Genomic DNA, 23,951 nt, shown 5'->3' with positions numbered 1-23,951 from the left:
TTAAGAGAATGAGATGAAAAAAAAAATTCCCACTTTAGTGGGATGGAGGTTTACCTCCATCTTCTATTTTTGAAAGACATAATATTGCTTTCACTTGTGAAGAATGTTTGTTTCTTCTGTGCCTGTGGCTTCTGAAGCCAAATGTCAATGATCTAAAGACCTTATTTCATGTAGAAATGGCCTATGTTTGCTTATTCAGAGTTGGAGGAAACTCTCTGAGATGGGATAGTTAATTCTCTGATAGGGATTAACTCCTGATTTGAAAAAAATTTTTTTTTAATATTTCATTTGAAGAGAAAGAAAAAATGAATGGGGAATTTTATATCAAGTCTCTTGCAACCCTGTGTATTTTTAAAAATAGGGAAGTAGGTTAGGCTTCTCTACAAGTTAAAAGTAGGAGAGTTTTCTGAAAACAAAACAAAACAAAACAAAAACAAAAACAATAAGCTGCATTGCAGGCAGATTCTTTACCATTTGAGCTACCAGGGAAGCCCGGATCATATGGTAGTTTTATTTTAATTTTTTGAGGAAAGTTCTGAAGGCTGGTCCCCGGTTGGCAAACTCAAGCAAGGCTTATAGGGGACCTCTGCAAAATCTAGCCTCTCTAGGTATGAACTGTGAACCTTGAATGATTGTCTCAGTGAATCATAGAATCCTGGAATGCCTGGGCTGAAAAGACACCTTGATCTAAGTCCAGCCTAACCTCTTACTTCTTAGGTGAGGAAACTGCAGCCCAGAGAGAGGACTGGGAGTGCCCAAGGCCTCACAGTTAATGAATAGCAGGACTGGGGTGTCAACTTTCCCTAAGTTACTCTAGGACTGCTTGGAGGTTCAATTCTTAAACACATTCATTAGAAAAACAAAATGTCTTCCCTTGCAGCCTCAGTTCTCTCTAGTATCATTCAAGTTGCTTTTTCTTCACCACCACGTCCATTTCTTATGGCTCCCCACTTCAGCTTTTCTGTTCCAGCAGGCCTGGTGGTCACCCCTGATTTACATTGGGGTTTCCTTAAAGTGGGGTGTTTGGACTCTGTACCTCTGTACCCAGGAACTTATGGAAACTGCAGATCTCTGGGCCCCACCCGCCATGGAAGAATCAGAATCCCTGGAGGCGAAGACCCCAGAATCAGTGATTTTTCATGTAGGTGAGTAACTTACAGCTCCCTCCTTGAATCCATTTTTTGCACCATGGTCCATGTCTGTACTATAGTTTTAAAAAGTGTACTATTTCTTTTTCTTTTTCTTTTTGAAAGCCAATTGCTTTATGGAGTTGTGTTAGTTTCAGGTGTCCAACAAAGTGACTCAAATATATATATATATATATATATATATATATATATACTTTATCAGATTTTTTCAATTGTTGGTTATTACAAGATATTGACAATAGTTCCCTGTGCTATCAGATCAGATCAGTCGCTCAGTCGTGTCTGACTCTTCGTGACCCCATGAATCGCAGCACGCCAGGCCTCCCTGTCCATCACCAACTCCCAGAGTTCACTCAGACTCACGTCCATCGAGTCAGTGATGCCATCCAGCCATCTCATCCTCTGTCGTCCCCTTCTCCTCCTGCCCCCAATCCCTCCCAGCATCAGAGTCTTTTCCAATCAGTCAACTCTTCGCATGAGGTGGCCCAAGTACTGGAGTTTCAGCTTTAGCATCATTCCTTCCAAAGAAATCCCAGGGCTGATCTCCTTCAGAATGGACTGGTTGGATCTCCTTTATAGGGAACTATTAAACAACTATTGTTGTTTATTTTATTTAATCCCAAGCCCCCAATTTATTCCTCCTCTACCCCCTACTATTTCTTGAGTGCTCTCTTTGTACCAGGCACTGTGCTATTTTTCAATCATTCCTCAGATGCTGGCTGTGTGCTCCCATCTCATCCTCAAGTAGACCACCTGGGAGGGGCCGTGTGAGCGCCCGTGCTGGGCACTGTTCCCACAGTGGCTTTTCCCCCGCCAGGCCATTCTGACCACAGATTCTTGTACTTTAAAGTTGAAGAAAGCCTGGTAGATTTCTGTTCTTCTGGGTCTCACTGCTACTTTTCTTTTCCAATGAAGTGGTTACCCTGCTGGGAAGAGCTTTGTTGCACACATCATTTACCTCTTCTTTTCTAAATAGCCTATTTTTAAAAATATTTTATTGGCGTATAATTGCTTTACAGTGTTGTTATTTTCTGCTGTACAATGAAGTGAATCAGCTATACATGTACATGTAACCCCTCCCTCTTGGACCTCCTGCCACCCCCCACCCCTCTAGGTCATCACAGAGCCCTTAGATGAGCTCCGTGTGCTATACAGCAGGTTCCCACTAGCTATCTATTTTACGTATTGTACTTCTTCAAAGTAACAATAATTTTATCTTCCCTGCGTGGGGGTGACGGCAGCCAAATGAGGGAATGAGCGTGAGAATGCCCTGAGCACTGTGCCCGGGGATCCTCTCTGCGTCTGAGGCCTGCAGTGAACACAGTGAACCAGAAATCTCCTTTCTGCCCTTGGCCATCTTGGCCTTTCTCTCCTCCTCTACTAGCCGCCATCTAGCCTGGCCCAGTTCCAGGCTGTGTCTTTCAGGGGGTCCCTCTTTCTCCGCCCTCTTGGTGTTCTGTTTAGCCTCAGGCTCTGGGACACTCCATTTTCCAATCCATTGCTATCTGACGTCCCTTGTCCTGGCATCTCCCTCCTGTGGCCCTGTCAGCGTTTCTCTGGAAACTTCTGGGTTCTTTTGTAGGCACTGGACCAAAAAGGTTTGAGAGTCAGGTGTGAGAGCAGACCTGACTTTAAGCAAAATGGACGTAGGTGAGCCAGGTACCACTCAAGCCTCAGTGCCCCAAGCACATCACTTCAAGCCAGAGTCTTCAGGCTCTTCCTGGTCACCCGGGGCTGGTGACTGTCACCTGCCCTCTCTGTCCCACCCCCAGCTCACCCATGCTGACACTCAGTGTCTCAAGCCTCAAGCTGTCAAACTTTTCTGCCTAGCAAATGGGCTTTCCGAGCGTGGGCTTCCCCTCCCAGGCTTTTCATGACGACTCCAGCATACACCGAGAGGTCCCTTCCAGTCTCTTTCACTACTTTAACATGGAGCCACCCATAGAAGTGCCCTCTGGAACCTCCTATGCTGCACTGCCTCCCACCTGTGAGTCCTCCCCTCTGAGTTCTCCTTCACCACTCTCCTCCTCCCTCTTCCTTGACCTCATTTACAGCTAGATCTCGGCTTTCTACTACTGCCTTGCCGCTCCCTGTCCAGCTTGGCTTTGTGATGTGTTCTGGACACACTTCTCCAGCTTAACCTTGGCTCTCTGCCTCCCTATGCCCCCCAGTCCCCTGTGCCACACACATGTGCAGGCGACACACACTCTGGCTTCCTGTGCCATGACTATTGGGCCCTGCAGAAGCCTCCCATATGGAGTCAATACCCAAGAGTTTATTTAGCCTTTGAGTCCTCATCTTCTTATGAATTCCTGTCCTAAAATATCATGAAAGAACACAAGACCAGTTTGTCTCACCTCCTCATTTTACAAATGCAGGAACAGAGGCCCAGCTATGACTGAGGCAAGGCCACAAAGATGAGCTGTAGAAGGGCAGAATCAGGACCCAGGCCTTCTGATTCCCAATCAAGCCCTGCTCTCCATTTTTCATGTGTATCTTTTTCTTTGTCATCAGGGAATGGGTCGTTTTAGCGTAGCGCTTATGGGCTCTGGAGTCAAATGGCCTCATTCAAATCCTGCCCTCACCATGTACGCGTGTGACTCCCGGGGAAGTTACTTAGCCTGTCAGTTTCCTCATCTACCAAATGGGAGCGGCATGAGAATAAATAGCACCTACCTCATGAAATTGCTCTGAGGATTAAAAGGGATGGTGTCTGCAAAACACTTCAGACGGTGTCTGCCCATACTGAATGTCAGCAGTAAATGTTTGCTGTTTTATTTTATTATTGTCTCCATAGCCCACAAACAGGACTGAGTACATAGTAGGACTGCATGTGTTACAGAGAGACCTCAAGAAATAATAGTCTGACTTTGTTGTCTGATCCTAATGGTGGGTCTAATGCTAATGGTGCTAATTCTAATGGTGGGTGTTTTAGGCCAAAGAGAAGACAAAGATCTTGGGACCAGAGAGCGCTTGGATAACTCTCCCTGCAGCTCTAGGTAGGCAGCTGCTTCTTTGCTCTTTGCAGGGCTGTCCGTGGGATTAAGAGGTAAGGAAATCTGCGGTTTTAAAGATACCCCCAAATCTGACCTTGACTGAGATTGGCCAGGGCTCTCAGATTCTTGGAGGCATATTTATTTCAATGGTCCTGGACACCTCGGTGATGGCAACATCACCCTTCCTTCTTTCCATCCCCTCCCTGTGGAGACGTGGGACCTTGCTTTATGTTACCCTGGAATTGGGAGGCCAAGGGCTATTCATCATAGCCATGAAGTGGTTGCCTCTCCAGCCCCATCCTGTGGGCTAAGGGACCTTAAGATAAAACCCAGAAGTTACAAGTGGGCTTCACGGAAGTCACAGATAGTTCAGCTTGGGCTGATGGCCTATTTTTGTGGCTTGGATCTTTTCCGTTTATCTCCCCTGCCTCCCCAACCAGGGAACCACTGCCAATGCAGGAGCCAGCCAGCCACAGAGAATTCACAGCCTGCTCCAGCATCACTAACCTCTTTTCTTCTTCTTTTGCCTTTTATCCCTCCTTGAAGATTTTTGATACAACAAATACAGGATAAAATAGAAAGCCTCAGACACACTCTGCTTGGGATGCACTTGAGAGCCGGAGGGGAGTTGGGGTCTAGATCTCTTGGCACCCAACACACACTTAAAGCTGTGAAATCTATCCTCAGGGCCCCTTGACTCCATGCTGGCTCTTCCTTGAGTCTCCCAGTGTCCCCATGTTTCCTGCTCCCCTTGCTTGTAACCCACTTCAGCCTGGCCATCCATGCTACAGACCTATCCCCTTTAATATCATGTGATCTCGCATCACAATATGTGTGCAGTGAGCCATTTTTGGCGGGACTCTATTGTTAAAATGACCAGCAAATCTTTGCAAAGATATTACGGACTGATAATGACTTAGCAAGTTATCCTGTTTTCAAGTCCTATAATGAGCTAAGACGTGAGATTCTTTGGGGCAGGAGAAAGTGGGCATTTAATGCCAGATTTTGCTAATTAAGGAGGGAGCAGCATGTAGGGGTCAAATCATGGGCTCTGAAATCCACCCGAACTCGGTTTGAGTCCTAGCTCTATTACTTACTGCTTGTATGGCCTTGCCCAGATTATCTGATTTCAGTGAGACTCGGTTTTCTCATCTGCGAAATGGAGCTGAATTTAAGAAAACAAAATAACACAGCCTACTTCATAGGGCTCTTATGAGGTTCAATGAAATAATGCATGTAAAACCATTTTCACAGAGCCAACCTGGCACAGAGTAAGGACTCAGCAGTTTGATTGTATTAATTGTGTCATATGAATTGCCCCCTGACTGTGCAAGAGCAGAGCTTTAATCATAGTCTATGTAGATTGACAAGACAGAATACAACTCCCCATCAGCTAGGCTCTGAGGCCACCGGGGAGATGACAGAATGAACCTTTGAAGCCAAGTTCTCTGCATTTTTATCTATTTATTTTTTACTGCACTGGGTCTTCGTTGCTCTGTGGGGGGTCTTCTCTAGTTTCAGAGCATAGGCTTCTCATTGTGGTGGCTTCTCTTGTTGCAGAGCATGGGCTCTAGGGCACAAGGGCTTCAATAGCTGCAGCATGTAGGCTCAGCAGTTGCAGCTCACAGGCTCTAGAGCACAGGCTCAATAGTTGTGACACACAGGCTTAGTTACTCCAACCGCATGTGATATCTTTCCCGATCAGGGATCGAACCAGTGTTCCCTGTGTTGGTAGGTGGATTCTTCACCACTGGCTCACCAGGTAAGCTCGATCTCTGCATTTTTAACCCGCACCCCCAGTGTGCTAAGTCACTTCAGTCGTGTCTGACTTTGTGACCCCATGGCCCATAGCTGGCCAGGCTCCTCTGTCCATGGGATTCTCCAGGCAAGAATACTGGAGTGGGTTGCCATGTTCTCCTCAGGGTATCTTCCTGATCCAGGGATTGAACTTGCGCCTCTTACATCTCCTGGCATTGGCAGGTGAGCTCTTTACCACTTGCGCCACCACATCCCCAGCAGATCTAAGATGTTAGGAGCCACATGAGTTAGGTCTTTCTGTGCTTCTCCTGGTTTACTAGAGGGCTGAGGTGCAATGATGGGGAAAGAAGGCAGAACCAGAGCCTTTTCAAGTGGAAGTGCTGGAGAAGGAAAAGGCACAGAGAAGGAAACAAAACAAAGAAGAGGAGGGTGGGGGAACCCTGCAGCCAGCGTGGCTGTGGCAGCTGCTTCTTGGAGATAAGGAGTGGATCTTTCCAGTTCCTCCCTTCTCCCACTGGAGAGATGATGCTCTGCAGACATTTTGAGCAGGTTTCCAACCAAGACAACCTCTTCTTTTGAGGTTGCCAGGATAAAGACATGTGCTCTGGATGACAACAACAGGGTGTTGACAGGTATTCCTGAAACGGGCTTCCATGTGATGGGGCAGTGGAGTGGTGGGCTGTCATTTTCCTCTGGCCTCCGGGTGTGGAAGAAAGGCCTGGGGGACAGTTACTCTGGAGCAGGTGTCCGAGGCAGGAGTCCCCTAGAGGGTGTGTCTGGGTGTCTGATGATTCTGGTGGCCACATGCCCACGGGTGAGGGCGTGGAGTGTGGAGGAGCAGCCCTCTAGCCCTTGGACAGCTTCCTGTTGACATCCATGGGCATTTGCGGGTTGGCTTTGCAGAGGCTGCTGAAGAGGTCTTTTCAAATAATGAGCCACCAAAGCTTTCCTGGTGGCTCAGATGGTAAAGAATCGGCCTGCAATGTGGAATACCCAGGTTTGATTCCTGGGTCAGGAAGATCCCCTGGAGAAGGGAATGGCAACCCACTCCAGTATTCTTGCCTGGAGAATCCCATGGACAGAGGAGCCAGGTGGGCTGCAGTCCATGGGGTTGCAAAGAGTTGGACATGACTGAGCGACTGACACTTTCGTTTTCAAAGCCATGTATCAGTTTCTGCTTTGGGCAGAGACCCACCCAGGGTCCTCAGAGCCAGGATAGATGACTGTCAAGATTGTTCTCCTCAAGTGTATGGGTACCAAGGAGGAAAAGAGGGCAGGTGGGATGAATTGGGAGATTGGAATGGACATATATACACTGTACTATGTATAAACTAGATAATTAATGAGAATCTACTGTATAGCATGGAACTCTACTCATTGCTCTGTGGTGACCTAAATGGTAAGAAAATTCAAAAAAGAGGAGATATATGTATACATACAGCTGACTCACTTGGCTGTACAGTAGAAACTAACACAACATTGTAAAGCAATTATACTCCAATAAAAATTAAAAAAAGAACGATTTCTCCCAAGTCCAGCATCCCATGAGGGATGGGATGGGATCCTCTGCACCCAGGAACGTGAGCAAACAGAGGTTCCAGAGCTAACTGGTTGGCCTCGAGCCTGCTGAGACATGCTGCCACCCTGGCCCCAGCTGTGAAAATGCCAGTCATGCTGACGACCTCAGAAAGCCCTGATTTGTGCATGGAAGTAGTCAGAGCCTGGGTGGAACTCAGCATCACAGCTGTACCACTCGGAGTGAATGCTGCCAGTCAGTGGGGTGACTGGCCATGTCAGAGACATTCTGATAACTGGTGGGCTTGTTAGGTGGGACTTCTAGAGCTCGTTATGTGATTTGAGGGGCAGCTGTCTCCATCATGGAGTCCAAGGGCCACATTTCAAGAATTGGCCAAATCTTTGGTTTCCTCCCACCAATCTCATGCAAGGAAAAGAGGAAGGGGGAATGATCACGTTCCATTAGAGGTTAGCTTATTTTACAACTAGTAAGGGGAAAAGGGGCCCTTTCTCATACTTTCATTTCAAGGGGAGCCCTGGTTCCTCAATGAGTTGGCATCCTGGCAAAAGACACTTCCTCTAGACGTAGCTGGGTGCTTCTCCTCCCCCTTCCCAGGTCATGCCTCAGAACGATCGATCGGCCCACGAATCTACATCCACTGGTTGGTGGTTACACAGCACACACACCTGGCTGAGGGGACAGAGTATAGGCATATTTGAAAGAAGTTGGTGACGTTCTCTTAACAAAGTGAGCCTTCAGGGTTTTCACCTGCTCTAATATTTGCAAGGTCTGTCGAACCTGCTCAGCTGACAGGCCACTTGTGAGAGTGGTAACCTATGTTCTTGTGCTTGTGATGGAATGGGTTGGGGAAGGGGATAAACAGTCCCCTCACGGACCTCTTACCAAATTCTGCCTTGTGGCTTACGTGGCTCCAAACCTGCCCCACTTTTTACTTCATTCTCAATTGCAGCTGGGGCCCGTAGGACTTGTATTTGTATTCTATTCATATTCATGTTCATTGCTGTGTAACAAATGCCAAAAATTTGAGTGTCCTACCACACAAATTTATTATCTCTCAGTTTCTATGAATCAAGAGACTAGGCATGGTTTATCAGGCCCTCTGCTCAGGGCCTCACAAGACTGCAGTCAATGGATCAGACAGGGCTGAGGGCCCATCTGAAGTTATTTTCCAAACTGACTGCTTGTTGGCAGAATGCAGTTTCTCTGAGGCTGTGGGGTTGAGGTCCCTACTTCCTTGATAGCCATCAATCAAGGGTTGCCCTCGGCCACTGCTGTTCTCTGCCACTTGGTCCTCTCCACAATATGGCAGTTTGTTCCTTCCAGGCCCACAGGAGAGTGTCCACTGCAGCTTTGAATCTCTCTGACTTCTATATGTGATCTCTACACCCACTTTTTTTTTTTTTTTTACTTCAGACAGCAAAGAGCATTTATTCACTAAGATAACTATATTGGTAAAGATGCTTTCAGATTTTTATGAAATTATTTCCAGTCATATATCTGAGACATTTAACAAGTGTTAAATGTCTGTTTAACAATAAATAACTGTCACACTGGGATTTCTTTGGAAGGAATGATGCTAAAGCTGAAACTCCAATACTTTGGCCACCTCATGTGAAGAGTTGACTCATTGGAAAAGACTCTGATGCTGGGACGGATTGGGGGCAGGAGGAGAAGGGGACGACAGAGGATGAGATGGCTGGATGGCATCACTGACTCGATGGATGTGAGTCTGAGTAAACTCCGGGAGTTGGTGATGGACAGGGAGGCCTGGCGTGCTGCGATTCATGGGGTCGCAAAGAGTTGGACACGACTGAGCGAGTGATCTGATCCGGTCTGATATTACAGTGTACAGGTAAATCTTACCACTGTATTGCATGTGTGAATGCTAAGTCTCTCAGTCGGGTCCAACTCTTTGCAACCCCATGGACCATAGCCTACCAGGCTTCTCTGTCCGTGGGATTCTCCAGGCAAGAATACTGGACTGGGTTGCCATGCCCTCCTCCAGGGGATCTTCCTGACCCAGGGACTGAACCCAAGTCTCAGTCACCTCCTGCATTGGCAGGCAGGTTTTTTACCACTAGGGCCACCTGGGAACCCCTACTGTATTAGCTATGTCATTTTGACAGTATTATTGTGCAACCTTTTTAACAAAAGTTCTACTAGAAAATTATGCCCTAATGTCTTAAGACACATTATATATAAAGAATCCCATGGCTGATTCATGTGAATGTAGGGCAAAAACCACCACGATATTGTAAAGTAATTAGCCTCCAATTAAAATAAATAAATTAATTAAAAAAATAATTAACTTTTTATGATCCTCAGGGGAATTGATAAAGTAGCCATTCAAACATTGTTTGTAAGGCTTGTTTCTGGCTAAATCCCAGTTTAGAGGGTCCATTGATGACCAATGACTTTGGTACTGTTTCTTCCAAACTACCTAAAAATAAAGATCAGCATCAAAATACTGGGCAAGCCAATGTCTTATTAACGATATAAGAGTTTTGTATGAAATATGAAAACCTTTTTAGTTGTATCTTTGGGGTGAAGGACTGAGATCTAGAAAATGAAATACGGAAACACTAGTCAAATTTTATGATCACATCCATAAACCCACTGTTTTTTAATTGGAGGAAAATTGCTTTACAATGTTGTGCTGGTTTCTGCCATATAACAATGCAAATCAGTCATAATTATACATATATCCTCTCCTTCTTGAGCCTCCCTTCCCCCTCCTATCCCATCCCCCACCTCAAGGTCATCATAGAGCATGAGGCTGGGCTCCCTGTGCTACATAGTAACTTCCCTCTAGCTATCTATTGTACACGTTGTTGTTCAGTCACTAAGTTGTGTCCAGCTCTTTGTGACCCCGTGGACTGCAGCACGCCAGGGTTCCTTGCCCTTCACTTTCTCCTGGAGTTTGCTTAAACTCATGTCCATTGAGTTGGTGATTCCATCCAACCATCTCATCCTCTGTCACCCCCTTCTCCTTTCCTCAATTTTTCCCAGCATCAGGGGCTTTTCCAATGAGTCAGCTGTTCACATTAGGTGGCCAAAGTATTGGAGCTTCAGCTTCAGCATCAGCCCTTCCAATGAATATTCAGGGTTGATTTCCTTTAGGATGGACTGCTTGGATCTCCTTGCTGTCTAGGGGATTCTTAAGAGTCTTCTCCAACACACATGATAGTGTATATATGTCAGTGCTACTTTCTCAATTCGCCTACCCTCTCCATCCTCCGCTGTGCCCACAAGTCCATTCTCTATGCATAGATGCACTTTTAAAAGAGACCACCTGATTAGGCCAGGTCCACCCACACTCAAGGGGCAAGGATTTATAAGGCATGCAAACCAGGGAGGCAACAACCTTGGGGGTCATTGTAGAATTCTGCCTACCACAGACTCTATGAAAAACATTTTAATCTATCAAATTTTTAAAATGAGGCCAGCTGCTTCTCATTAGCATTCCCCACTCTGGGAAGGCAGCAAAGCTGTCTAGCAAATTGTACTGAATCTTTAAACATGACCAGGCTGTGGTTAAAACATTTCAACAACCTTGGAAGACAGGCCTTTTTACTTGTTTTTTCTCTCCTCCCCTCGCCTCCCCAGAGCCCTTGTTCAGCTCTTAAGTCAGATGGTTTGAAAAGGAAAAGGCTGTTCTGGGGCTTCAGCATCTGGGGCTGGCCTAGAGAGAGTTTCTATTTCTGCTGGGTCAGGCTTCCCGATGACCATTATTACAGGGCTTTATGCTCTCTGGAAGTGGTTCTGAAGGCCTCTCATCCTTTGCTGGATAAAAACATACATTATCTCCTTTTTCCTTACTCAATTTGCCAGCTTTTTCATGGGACTTCATGTAGAGGGTTTTTTTTTTTTTTTTTCTGTGAGTGTATCTCAAGTTGTTCCCATATGTTTAAGCAAGCAAGTAATTCTCCCTGATTCCTATTTGTCACTACATCCCCCCTCTCCTAACTCCTGCACTCATCCATCCGTAAACAGTGGGCACCTTCATGAGCCTGGTATCATACTAGGTGCTGTGTTAGTTGGTCCGTCATGTCCAACTCTTTGCAACCCCATGGATTGTAGCCCGCCAGGCTCCTCCATCCATGGGATTTTCCAGGCAAGAATACTGGAGTGAATTGCTGTTTCCTTCTGCAGGGGATCTTCCCAACCCAGGGATGGAACCTGGGTCTCCTGCATTGCAGGCAGACTCTTTACCATCTGAGCCATTAGAGTGCTAGGTGCTGGGGATCTCCAGATAAGTGAAATGGGGTCCCTGTCTTCAAGGGGATATCAACTACGACAGACACGTCCAAGGGGCCAGGGGCGGGGGCAGAAGGGGCAAGGGCGTGGGGTGAGGGCAGTATCTTTGAGCTGGATTTTGAAGAATGTGTAAGATTTCAAGGATGCGGGGCCAAGGGAGGCGGTGTTCTGGGCCAAGTGGACAGCTTGTGTGGAGCACAGACAATGCAAAAGAACACGCTGTGTTCAGGCAATGACGAGTGATTCGGGGAGACCAGATCATGAGGGTGCGAGTGGGGGTGGACTGCTGGAGAACAGAGCGGGCGGGGAGCACCTGCTAACTGAGAGCTTTGTTAAGATCTTGGCTGTGATCCTGCAGGCAACAGGAAGGGGGTGAACTCGTCTAAGCTCATGGTCAGATTGAGATAGCACTGAGGTGACAGCAATTTTTGCTAAACATCATAAATAAAACTATAGACCAGCCCAGAAGCAGTGCCAAGGCCACCGTTAAAGAGCACTGGTATAATTAAGGAACCAATTCACTTTAAACTTCTATAAGCCATAATGAGAAACATGAAAGTAATGCAGTCTGGGACTCCCCTGGCGGTCCAGTGGTTAAGACTCTACGCTTTCACTGTGGGGGACATAGGTTTGATCCCAGGTCAGGGAACTAAGCTCCTGCATGCTGTGCAGTGCAGTCAGAAGAAATAAATTAAAAAAATAAATACAGCCTTTCCTCCTCTCTGAAGAGATACTGGGGAAACAAAGCTCTGGTTAATAAGGTCAGCCTGGGGGAAATGGAAAGAAGTTTTGCCTATGGTGGTGGCTGGAAAGGAGGATGAGGCAGACTGTGTTTCCCTGAAATCTCATCTAGGAGGACCTGGGCCTCGCCTGGCAGAGTGGGGCTCCACACACAGGCGTCTCGTGCCTGGGAGCAGAGTCTCTGTGACAAGGACAAGAGAGCTTGGTTCCGTGCAGGTGGATAACCTAGTGGCGGGGCCTGCCTTGCTGGGAGCTACTAGGCTAGTGAATAAGAAGTTTCCTCTCCCAGGACGAGTCTTCCTTTGCCTCCTGTAGCATGCCTCGACTTCTAAGAAACTTCTGACCACAAAGATGGTTCTTTCGTTACTTCTCCTTTTATTGAATCTAGGCATTTACTCCACAAACATTAATCAAGTGCCTTATATATCTGCCTGTGATGCAGGAGACCCAGGTTCAATACCTGGGTTGGGAAGATCCCCTGGAGGAGGGCATGGCAACCCACTCCAGTATTCTTGCCTGGAGAATTCCACGGACAGAGGAGCCTGGTGGGCTACAGTCCATGGGGCTGCAAAGAGTCAGATACAACTTAGCAACTAACACTTTCACTTTATATATGTACCAGGTACATTCCAGGTGCTGGGAGATCCAGTCATGATCAAAACGGACAAGGCCCCTGCCCTAATGGAATTTACATTCTAGTAGAGGAGACAGATAAGACGTTGTAACTAAATTAATATAGAATATAATTTCAGAGAGTGATGACCAGCAAAGGATAAAGTGACAGAGACTAGAGGCTTTAACTAGAATGATCACAGAGTTTCTGTCTGAGAGGTAACCTCGGAGCTGAGTTGACTTCTATAAAGGAGGCATTCATGCAACCATCTGGGGAAAGAGCCCTCCGGGCAGAGGGAGCAGCAAATCAAAGACCCTGTGATTGAAAGACATTGGGCATGCTAGGGATTAGCATGAAGGCCAGTGAGGCTAGAGCGGAGGAAGAAGGTGGGAGGGTAGCAGGCTTGGTGGTCAAGGTGGGCATGGTTGTGGGACCAGAGCACATAAAACCCAGGAGGAGTGAGTGTGAGGGGACCCAATCATCTGATACACACTGTTAGGTGGAAATGTTGGCTGCATGCATGCGTGCTTAGTCACTTCGATCATCTCCAACTCTGTCCGACACCCTGGACTGTAGCCCATCACGCTCTTTTGTCCATAGGATTCTCCAGGCAAGAACACTGGAGTGGGTTGCCATGCCCTCCTCCAGGGCATCTTCCCCATCCAGGGATCGAACCCATGTCTCTTAGGTCTCCTGCATTGGCCAGCAGGTTATTTACCACTTGCACCACTGGGAAGCCCCCAGAAATGTTGGCTACACAGCTGCTATAGGAATGTGGAGTTCAGGGATGAGGCTCAGTCTAGAGACAGACGTTTTAGATTCTAGTGTCTAGATAGTATTGATAAAGGATGAATGAGATCATCTAGAATATGGATAGTGAAGGAAATGGCAGCCCACTCCAGGATTCTTGCCTGGGGAACCCCATGCACAGAGGAGCCTGGCAGGCTACAGCCCATGGAGTCACAAAGAGTCAGACACAACTGAAGTGGCTTAGCACACAGAATATGGTAGTCAGTAGCCCCATGGTGCTACTGAACATTTGAAATGTGGCCAGCCCAAATTGAGAAGTGCTAGACATATAAAATACAAACCAGATTTCAAAGACAGTATATAAAAAAAAGAACATAAAATACCTCATTGATATTATTTTTATAATGATTATGTGTTGAAATGATAAAACTTTGGTTCTACTAAGTAAAATACATTATTAAGATTAACTTCACCTGTTTCTTCTTGCTTTTTAAAATGTGGCTGCTAGAAAATTTTAAATTACCTCTGTGGCTTGAAATTGTGGCTCCTGTTAACATTTCCATGTGATGGTGCTGGTCTAGGAAATCACTGTACATACAGAAAAGGGCCAAGGGTAGAGCCCTCAAATGCTACAACATTTCACATCCAGGGAAAGGAGGAAGATACAGCCAAGGAGGGTGAGAAGGAATAGCCAATGAGGTAGGAGGAAAATGAAGGGAGTATGATGTGATGTTCAGAAAGGCAAGTGATAAAATTATTCAACAAGGAGGGAGTGTCAGATGCTGCTGGGAAGGCAGTTCAAGTAGCAGAGGGTTGGATTGAACATGAGCAGTTTTACTGCAGTGGTTTGGAAGTAGTTGGATTTGGAAAGCTGGTTGGAGAGAGCACAGAAGTGAAGACATAAGAGTGGTAAGCTAAGAGAGCTCTTTAAAGTTTGGCTTTAAAGAAATGCAGAGAAATGGGTGGTAACAGGAAGAGGATTTCAAATCTGGAGAAGGTTCATGTGTTTGGTTGTGGTTGTTGGTTTGTTGGTTTGGAAGGGGAGACAGCTCTGCTGATGGTGGTACTGTCCTCAGGGCCCTCAGTTGGGGAAATAAGGCAAGTATGCCAGAAAGAATTTGAGACAGTTGAAACTCAAAGGTTATTTAGATTGAATGATTTTCTTAGAGCTCTAGGAACACAGATGCTGGCAGGATGCCTTCTTTCTTTGTTTTCCCTTTGTCTTTCATCTTTTTTCTTTTTGGTTGTCCTTCCCCTTCTTTCTTCTACCCCTGACAGTGGTGGGTCAAAAGCAACGTTTGCCAGTCCAGGTTCCATGCACGGTACTGGATGCTTGGGGCTGGTGCACTGGGACGACCCAGAGGGAGGGGAGGGGAGGGAGGAGGGAGGAGGGTTCAGGATGGGGAACACGGGTATACCTGTGGCGGATTCATTTCGATATTTGGCAAAACTAATACAATATTGTAAAGTTTTAAAATAAAATCAAATTAAAAAAAAAAAAGCAACGTTAACCTGCTGTGGCCTGGTATTTTGGAAAATGAGCTCCTTTTCCATGGGCTTCTTTAAAGCTCAGAGATAGTTTATTTCCCAAGTGTCTAAGAAGCCTTTCTTAGTGGCAGGGGAAAGGGACACGGCCATGTTTTTTAAGATGTCACAGGGACTCACCAGTGATGTGAATTGTTCCTGGCCTAAGGAATTCTCCTGTTCTCCTGTTGAATTTCTGAGGGGCTTCTGAATTGCTCTATCCCTTTGCTTCTTCCAGATCTCCAGATGGAACTTGTGTGTGTGTGTGTGTATGTGTGTGTATATATATAGTTTGTGTCATAATTAGTGAGTACTGTGTGGATCTGGGGTTGTCATCTTCGGGCAGAATTGTGATATTGGATTATAGACTTTGAGTGATTTGAATAAAGTGCCAATACCTTTCAGTCAAAGCCCACCTGGAACACATCTGCCATTGAACAAGCTGGTTTTATTATTCATTGCAGTGAGAAAGAACACAAACCCGTGGGGAACCATGAGACTTTTCAGTGAGAGAGTCTCAAGTCATTTTGATACCAGGACCCTGTCAGCTTTCCATGTGGTTTGGAAACTTTTGCTTGCCAAGGCCTCAGTCACTCTCAGTGGGTGACTGCTCAAGTTCACCTTCACCTCAGAGCCTGTGGTCACCACATCAGAGCTTACGGCTAGAGGGCAGTGCAGGCTGGGCCTGGAGCCCATCTATGAAACAGCAATGGCAGGTTGACTATTTCTGGAAGCAGAAGAGATCCAGGGTAGGGAGAGGGAATCCAGAACCTACTGAATTCAACTTGATGGTACTTGAATCAAGACCCCAAGGGGAGCTATGATAAGTCCCTGCCTGCCTCTCCACAGTGCTCCCGCTGTATGTGAATATAGCATCCTTTCTCTGGGTTATGGTACTGATCAGAACCCTTCCCCTCCACACACCAACTCTGATTAAAAATGTCAGCATAATTTATTGTAAAGTTTAAAAATAAAATAAAATTTTAAAAAATGTCAGCATAATTTAAAAAGTGTGATTATCAACTGATATGCTTCCCTAGTCGTATCATCTCTAGCTTTGGCTAGAATGAATGGAAAATGTATTATGATTAAGGTTAATATAAAGGGAAAAAATCTAAAGCATTATATTGTTGTTGTTTTAGTTGCTAAGTCATGTCTAACTCTTTTTGACCCCATGGACTATAGCCCTCCAGGGTGCTCTGTCTGTGGAATTCTCCAGGCAAGAATACGGGGTAAGTTGCCATTTCCTTCACCAGGGGATTGTGCCTAACCAGGGTTCAAAACTGGGTCTCCTATAGGTTCTTTACCACTGAGTGACTCGGGAAGGCCAAAACATTATATAGGAATACCTATATCTTGATAGCAAAAGCAGTACAGAAGATGAAAAATAAAATGAAATTTCAGAGTATTATTTTTAGATATGTAAGTAATTCCTTGTGCTTTTGAGTCTACAGAGGCTAAAGTTTAAACAAAAAGCTTGTTGAAATTATTGCTATGTATTATGCATCATTTCTTTAAATAAAAAATTTGAGACTTGCCTAAAAAAAAGAAAATGTACAGTAGACTCTCAGTTGATTATCTGCACTAATGGAAAGGAGGCCAAGGATAGATAATTCTCCTATGACATAGAATCAGAGTCAAGGGAGAATTACCCTTTTGATGGTCACTTTGGCCATTTCTCATTTTGGGCTACTTAAAACAATGCTGTAAGAAACATTCTTGCATGTATATTTTTGTGTGCAAGTGTGAGTATAGCTACAGGGTAAAGTTCCAGTTGTGATGTTACTGTATCAAAAGGTATGTATATATTTTTTATTTTGATACTGTGAAATTGCTTATTCAGAGAGCAATTTACACTCCATAATGTATGAACATGTCTATTTTTCCCATCTTTGTCAGCATGGAACATCAAAATTAAAACTTCTTGACAATCTGATAGGTGAAAATGTTGACTTGATATTTTGATTTACATTTTTTTAATTATGAGTAGGACTGAGCATTTCTTTATGTATTTCTTTTTTGATAAACTTCCTGTTGTATCATTTGCCCCATTTTATATCCAGTTGTTTGTCTTTTATTGATTTATATGCACTCTTGCCAGTTAAGAAAATCGACCCCGAAATCTATATTTGCTGTAAGTATTACTTCCTAGTTTGTTATTCATTTGCTGACTCTACTTTTTTTGGCCAAAAGTTTAAAATTTTTATGTAGTCGGGTATCTTAATTTTTTCTTTATAGCTTATCAATACAATTCTGTCTGCCTGGGTACACCCATGAATAGTAAAAGGCCTCCAAATCTAATGGGCCCCCACACAAAGCAATAGATCAGGTTTTGTATATTTGTCTTTTATTTGTTGGTAACAGCTTTATTTATTTCTTTATTTTTGGCTGAACTGCATGGCATGTGGGATCTTAGTTTCCTCACCAGGGATCAAACATGCACCTCCTGCATTGGAAGCATGGAGTCTTAACCACTGAACTGCCAGGGAAGTCCCAGTAATAGCCTTATTGAGCTGTAATTCATATATGATACAATTCACTCTTTTAAAGTATACAGTTCAGTGCTTTTTAGTATATTCAAAGATTTGGAGACTTCCCTGGTGGTTAAGAATCTGCCTTCCAATACAAGGGATTCACGTTTGATCCTTGGGGGAACTAAGATTCCACATGCCACAGAGCAACTAACCTGCGAGCCACAACCCTCTCACCACAACAAGGATCCTGGGTGCCACAACTAAGACCCTATGGAGCCAAATAAATAAAATTTTTAAAAAACCAAAGATTTGTGTGACCATCACAATTAATTTTAGAATATTGTTATCACTTCAAAAAGAAATTCTGTATTCTATCACTCAAAAAACACCTCTAGCCCTAAGCAAAATACTTTCTGTGTTTACCTATCTTGTACATTTCATGTAAATGGAACCATTGTCTTTTTTAAAGGAAGAATAGTTCTCTTTAATGGAAATTCCCTTTATATATCTTTTCTTGCATAGTTTAAGAATCTAACTGGAGGATAAGGAGTCAGGTAAAATGATTGTGTAATATACTGGATATTGAATCATTTTTTTTGGTTTCTTGCTCTATATTTTATTTTAGTGAACCAATTATGTCTGAATCACCAAGTGAAGTTTCTGGCAGTGTGGAAGTTCTGGAGACCAGTGATGAGGGTAAGTAACCCAATATAATCTTGATAACTAGAACTAGACTTGTTTAGTGTGTTTAACCCTTAGAAGACAGAATCAAGTCACAAGAAGACAAGTTCATATCAAATTTCTAATGATAATACTCAGTCAACATTTACTTTTCCATCTTCTAAGCTCTTCTCTTTCATCTCAATCTCTGATAGTCTAAAAAGTTTTGTCTAGACCTTGCAGTCTTCCTTGAAGATGGTTACCAGGTTCTGTTTACTAAGGCAAAAGAAGTATTTCTGCTTAATCAGAAAAAGAAATAAGAACAGGCCATGATCTGAGAGATTCAATTGAGGTTTTGCCATAGATAGTAATCCAGATCTAACTAATAGATAAATTTGTAATTTTGAGGTGTAAAGGGGGCATAGTAACAAAATTTACAAAAATTTCTTTTGCAAAATCTACTTAGATGTGTATTCATTTAAATTATAATTATAAACTATGAATCACCTGTGAGTGATAGGAGACCATGGATGGGGTAATAGGCAAAGGTCACTAAACAATGATAAGTTTTACTGACACTGAAAAAAAATGTGGAGGGAAGGGGAAGAACCCAAAGATATAAGGTGAGACATTGAATTTAAAGACAGAACTGAATTGAAGAGTTCACTGGGTTGTTCTTCAATGATTGCTGAATTTTCTTAGTAGTGTGTTGGGCAGAAGACTTGGTCTGGAAAGACAGAGAGCAGGGAACCTTCTTGAGGCTTCCCAGAGGCCTGATTTCACTAATGAAGTGAGTAGGGGGATGCTGAACATGGTGCACGGACCCCTGAGGACAGGGCTTGGGTCTTCATCTCTGTGTCACCATTGTTCAGTATTGGGCCTCAGAGAGCGTGATTAGATGCTCAAAAGTTTTTAAGAAATGAATGAATAAATAAATGAATGATAGGCCTCCTCACCAAGGCAGCCCCAACAACCAAATGAACTGACCTATCTTTTTGGATATGAGCTAGACAGATGTCTACCAAAAAAGATGGCAATGCAGTGCATCTTGATGAAGAGTGGAGGTAAGGAAATACCCTTTCTCTATTCACAATCCTTTTTAAGAGACCAAACATTTGGGTACATTTGTAGTATGAGTCATTGCCAGACAGAGAATACAGTGGCTGTTGGGAAGTTGAAGGGAAGAAAGGCTAATTAGAAGAGTTTTCTTTCCAAGAAGCAATGCAAGAGAGCAAGGTCACCATTATGTGCCTTGCATTTTGAAAGCTCATTAAGTTCAACCCAGAAGGGCCTGTGTGCATGGTAGGTAAGCAAATACACAATCCGAGGTGATAATTTCTTCATTGGAGTTGTGTTTTTTTCTCTGGGGGAAGGTCAGGGGATGGCTTCCATGGGCTGTTTCCTAGCATGTGACATACTGCCGGCCTTCAGTGGATGGGGATGTTGAAAGCTACTGCCTGTTTGGGAATATGTAGTCCTTGGACTTGGACAGGGAGGTCAATGGCTTTGTTACAGGAGAAATCCAGACAGCTGTCAGCTCACTGACCATCACTGCTGTGCCTTGTAGGGGAATAAGTTACCCAGTGTATAGGTGACCTACATAAGTGTTGTTGTTGTTTAGTCACTAAGTCATGTCCAACTCTTTGCGACCCCATGGACTGTAGCACACTATGCTCCTCTGTCTATGGGTTTTCCCAGGCAAGAATACTGGAGTGGGTTGCCATTTCTTTCTACAGGGGATCTTCCCCACCCAGGGAATTGGGAAAGCTCATAAACCCAAATGAGCTTTTTGGCCAACCAATATTTTACATCCTCATGGGAAAATAAGCTGTTTCTGACGAAATGGAAGATTGGAGGGAAATTGGAATGTGTGCATACTTAATTTTTAACACCTGTTATAGTTCTTACAGAGAAGGCAATGGCACCCCACTCCAGTACTCTTGCCTGGAAACTCCCATGGACGGAGGAGCCTGGTAGGCTACAGTCCATGGGGTCGCTAAGAGTCAGACATGACTGAGCGACTTCACTTTCACTTTTCACTTTCATGCATTGAAGAAGAAAATGGCAACCCACTCCAGTGTTCTTGCCTGGAGAATCCCAGGGATGGGGGATCCTGGTGGGCTGCTGTCTATGGGGTCTCACAGAGTCGGACACGACTGAAGCAACTTAGCAGCAGCAGCAGTAGCAGCATAGTTCTTAAGTCATTAGTCGTTTGGTTAATTTAGGAACATAAAAATGTGTCAAAACATAATTTGGTTTGTACAAATTATGAAGTTTTGTACAATTATGTTTGGTACGCTCAGTTTTACAGCCTGAAAAATTTATTGGAAGTGTTTTTATTCAGTTATTAAGTGTTTATAGATTGTGTCACGGATCTAGCTACCACCTGCTGATTCTCTCCTGGCTCTCTTTGCTGGTATGTAAGAAGCAGGTTTGCAACTTGAAATCCTCTAGCTTTGCCCACCTCCCTTCCCTTATGGGATTTCTAGGCAAGAAGGACAATAACCATTATGGTTCCCAACACTGAGCAGAAAGTTGTTCTCATTTCAGAAGGCCAGAAGGAGATCTGCCTGTCAAGAATCAATAAATCCCATTCCTTCTGTTTGAAAAATGGCAGTGGCTACAAAGGCTCCTTCCTGTTTGTGAGATGGCACTGCCCAATTCTTAATCACTGGGCAGCAATTATTTAGTGGTCTGTTGGAGCTGGCTCAGGCTGACTTGAGAGGCTGTGCATGTCTCTTCCTAAATGTCATATTACTAGCTTGAAATTGACCACCGTGGGAGTATTTACACCACAGAAGTAGGCAAATACTACAGATAAGGGCATTTATCCTGAGATCTAATTGGTAAATATATCCCAGTAAAAAACTGAGTATAGTCATTAACAGAGTATAGTAATCAGGATTTTACATTAAAATATCCCTATTGCATGGATTTTAGGAATCCTTAGGGGGTGGGAAGATTAGAAAGCTGGGGAGCAAAATGCAGATTATTTTAGGGCCAGCCTACTCTGTCCTGTATACTTTTCAGCACTTTCACGTTGAATCCTCACAGTAGTTCTATGAGGTCAAACATCATTTTAAATAATTCATTATCCTAGAAATTCATTTAATTTTTTTCCTTAAAAAATTAAAAAAGGGAACTTTGGAAAATATATATTTCCTAATGTGTCTTCATGCTTTATTCTGTCTGTCTCAAGGTACACTTGCCAAATTTATCCTAACCATGACCCTATGTAGGTATATCCTAGTAAATGAGAGATTCCTCAGACCTTTCAGAACTGAAGTTACTTAAGCAAGGATTATCAAGCATAAATACTACCATCTTCCTTCATTGCCCCAATGGTGCTTCTCTTTATCTATAGATGGTTAGATGGTTAGAATTGATAGATCAGTTTTATAGATAGAATTGAATCTGGTCTTAATAGACAATAATTGATTCCTTAATTCTAGCTCACTTATTAGCATTTACTACATGCCAGATCCTATGCCAAACTCTTTCCTACATTATTTACAATTTATATCAATCGTGATAAGGGCCAGCATTTAAATGATAGGATGCTTAAGAATGGCTGTGCCCAGTGATCTCAATTTAAGGAAGGGATGTGACAAGCTATGTTGGTTCTCTGCACCCCTCAGTGGGTTCAGCTGTCTCTGGAGTGTCACCGTGTGTTTGCACTGTGCTAGTTGCTAAAAAGGATGCTAAAGAGGGCCTGCCTACAGCCCTGAGCTGGGGGACAGTAGCTAAAACATAGAACCGTATCTTATTCCTTTCTCATTGATACACAAAACATAGTAAGTGCTTGACCTTAATAAATGTTCACTGAATAGTTGAATGAATGAATGAAGGCACAGACTAGAGACCATTCAGGTGCAAAATGTGTGGTGCCAGCAGTCAAGTTTTAAGTGTGCAAAAAGGAGCATGAATTGTAGTGATGGTGGAAAATTGGACTTAAGGCAGGCCTTGAGGTTTAGAAACCTTTCTAAAGGTTCTAGACTAGGCAGGCCCAGGAGCAATCAGTACACAGACAGGCCATAGTATTTCAGCACTAGAAGGAGCCCTACTTCAGCATTTGCCTAAGTGTGTTTTGCTAGATGTTCTGCATACATGCATCGGGGAGACAACACTGATACCCAGTTTCTTGGCACTTCACCATCCACATAGGCATGTTGAAGTTTCAGAAAAGTTTTGTTGGAACACAGAGCCCTAAACTGTGTTTAATCAACATTTTTCAGATTGACTAGACTGCAGAACCCCCTTTTCATGCAATAGACCTATGAGCATCCCTCTGAACACGCTTTGGGAGACACTGATTAGCATGATCCCCTTATTTTCCAGCTGAGCCCCAGAGAGGTTGAGTGACTTGCCTGAGGTTACAGAGCTAATCGATAGCAGAGCCAAACCAAGCTCAGTATTCCAGAGTTTTCTTACTCTCTGGTGGTGTTTTCCACCACACCACTAAGCCTATCTTATAACAGTCTTGTTGGCTTCCAGAGACCAGGCTGTTGGGAATTGGAATGAGACACCTGAGTTGGTAAATTACTGCATGTGAAACAGTAAGAGCAGGTTCCTTCTCACGGATGAATGCAGCACAAACTCCCCTGCCCTCCCCCTCTTCTGAGCCGGGAGAAAGATACATGTGCTTATTAAGAAACTCAAGAAAACCCAGAGAGAGCCTGAAGAGCATTGAAAACTCACATTCCTCACTGCTGCCCTGTTTTGTTTTGTTTTGTTTTTAATGATAGTAGACCAAACTTTCAATTATCTGCATTTGCAGAGGGCAGCAGCCCTGTAGGTAATCTGAACCAATCAGCAATAATTGAGGAACAGTGCACATAATACACCCACACATACATGCACACACACACCCTCCCTTGCAAAATTCTTTGGTGATGTTGTCACGCCTTTTGCACAGGGTGCTTCTTTGCCCAGCACCCCTTTCTGCCCAATTCCTGGCCCTCTCCCTTCCTCATAAAGCCCTTCTTAGAAGACATCTTCCATGACCACACCAACCCCCTGCACTCGTTCCTTGGGTCTGCATCCTTGCAGCACACAGGTTGGGCAATACCAGCTCCCACATGGATTTCCAAAGGTCCTGAAGTATCTGTCACATGTGGAAGCTTGGCTTCCCAGCTGGATCACAAAAACTCCAGTGATCAGGGTACCAAGTGCTTATGTTGGCTCAAAAGTTGCTGTGTATGAATGAACTTCTTAGGGCCAGGGAAGAGGTGTGTGTTAATAGTTGAAATTGAGAGGCAAGTGAATGCAGGGTGAGTTGAGCATGAATAGAGGCTGCCTGGAGGCCACAGGCTGGGGCCTGAGCTTCTGCTTTCACCAGAAACTCAGATACTTTGTTGGTGAGTTCCTAAGAAGAGAACAAAGCAGATGAACAATGCCAGGGGCACTGGTGTGAAAGCTAGGGCCTTTTGGGATCCTACTCCTCATTCCCATCATGAAAGCCATTTCCTCTCCTGTGTTCCCTTCCACCATCAC

General features: G+C 44.3%; 1 protein-coding gene across 3 annotated transcripts in view; it reads left to right on the top strand.

The window, feature by feature from the left end:
* Window positions 1–14,411: 14,411 nt before the first annotated feature.
* KIAA1210 overlaps window positions 14,412–23,951 on the top strand; it is a 48,935-nt gene continuing 39,395 nt past the window's right edge. Inside the window, exons 1-3 of one of the 3 annotated variants that reach the window (XM_059883710.1) lie at window positions 14,412–14,709; window positions 16,510–16,556; window positions 18,424–18,494. In XM_059883710.1, coding sequence (XP_059739693.1) covers window positions 18,434–18,494 — 61 coding nt within the window. In that variant the 5' untranslated portion in view covers window positions 14,412–14,709; window positions 16,510–16,556; window positions 18,424–18,433. Of the gene's footprint in view, window positions 14,710–16,509; window positions 16,557–16,597; window positions 17,459–18,423; window positions 18,495–23,951 lie in introns of those variants that run through there. The other 2 variants (XM_059883709.1, XM_024988655.2) reach the window with 2 other exon arrangements.

Source organism: Bos taurus, chromosome X (assembly GCF_002263795.3).
Source record: "Bos taurus isolate L1 Dominette 01449 registration number 42190680 breed Hereford chromosome X, ARS-UCD2.0, whole genome shotgun sequence".
NCBI classification, from domain to species: Eukaryota; Metazoa; Chordata; class Mammalia; order Artiodactyla; family Bovidae; genus Bos; species Bos taurus.
This window is presented reverse-complemented; position numbering and strand designations above follow the sequence as displayed.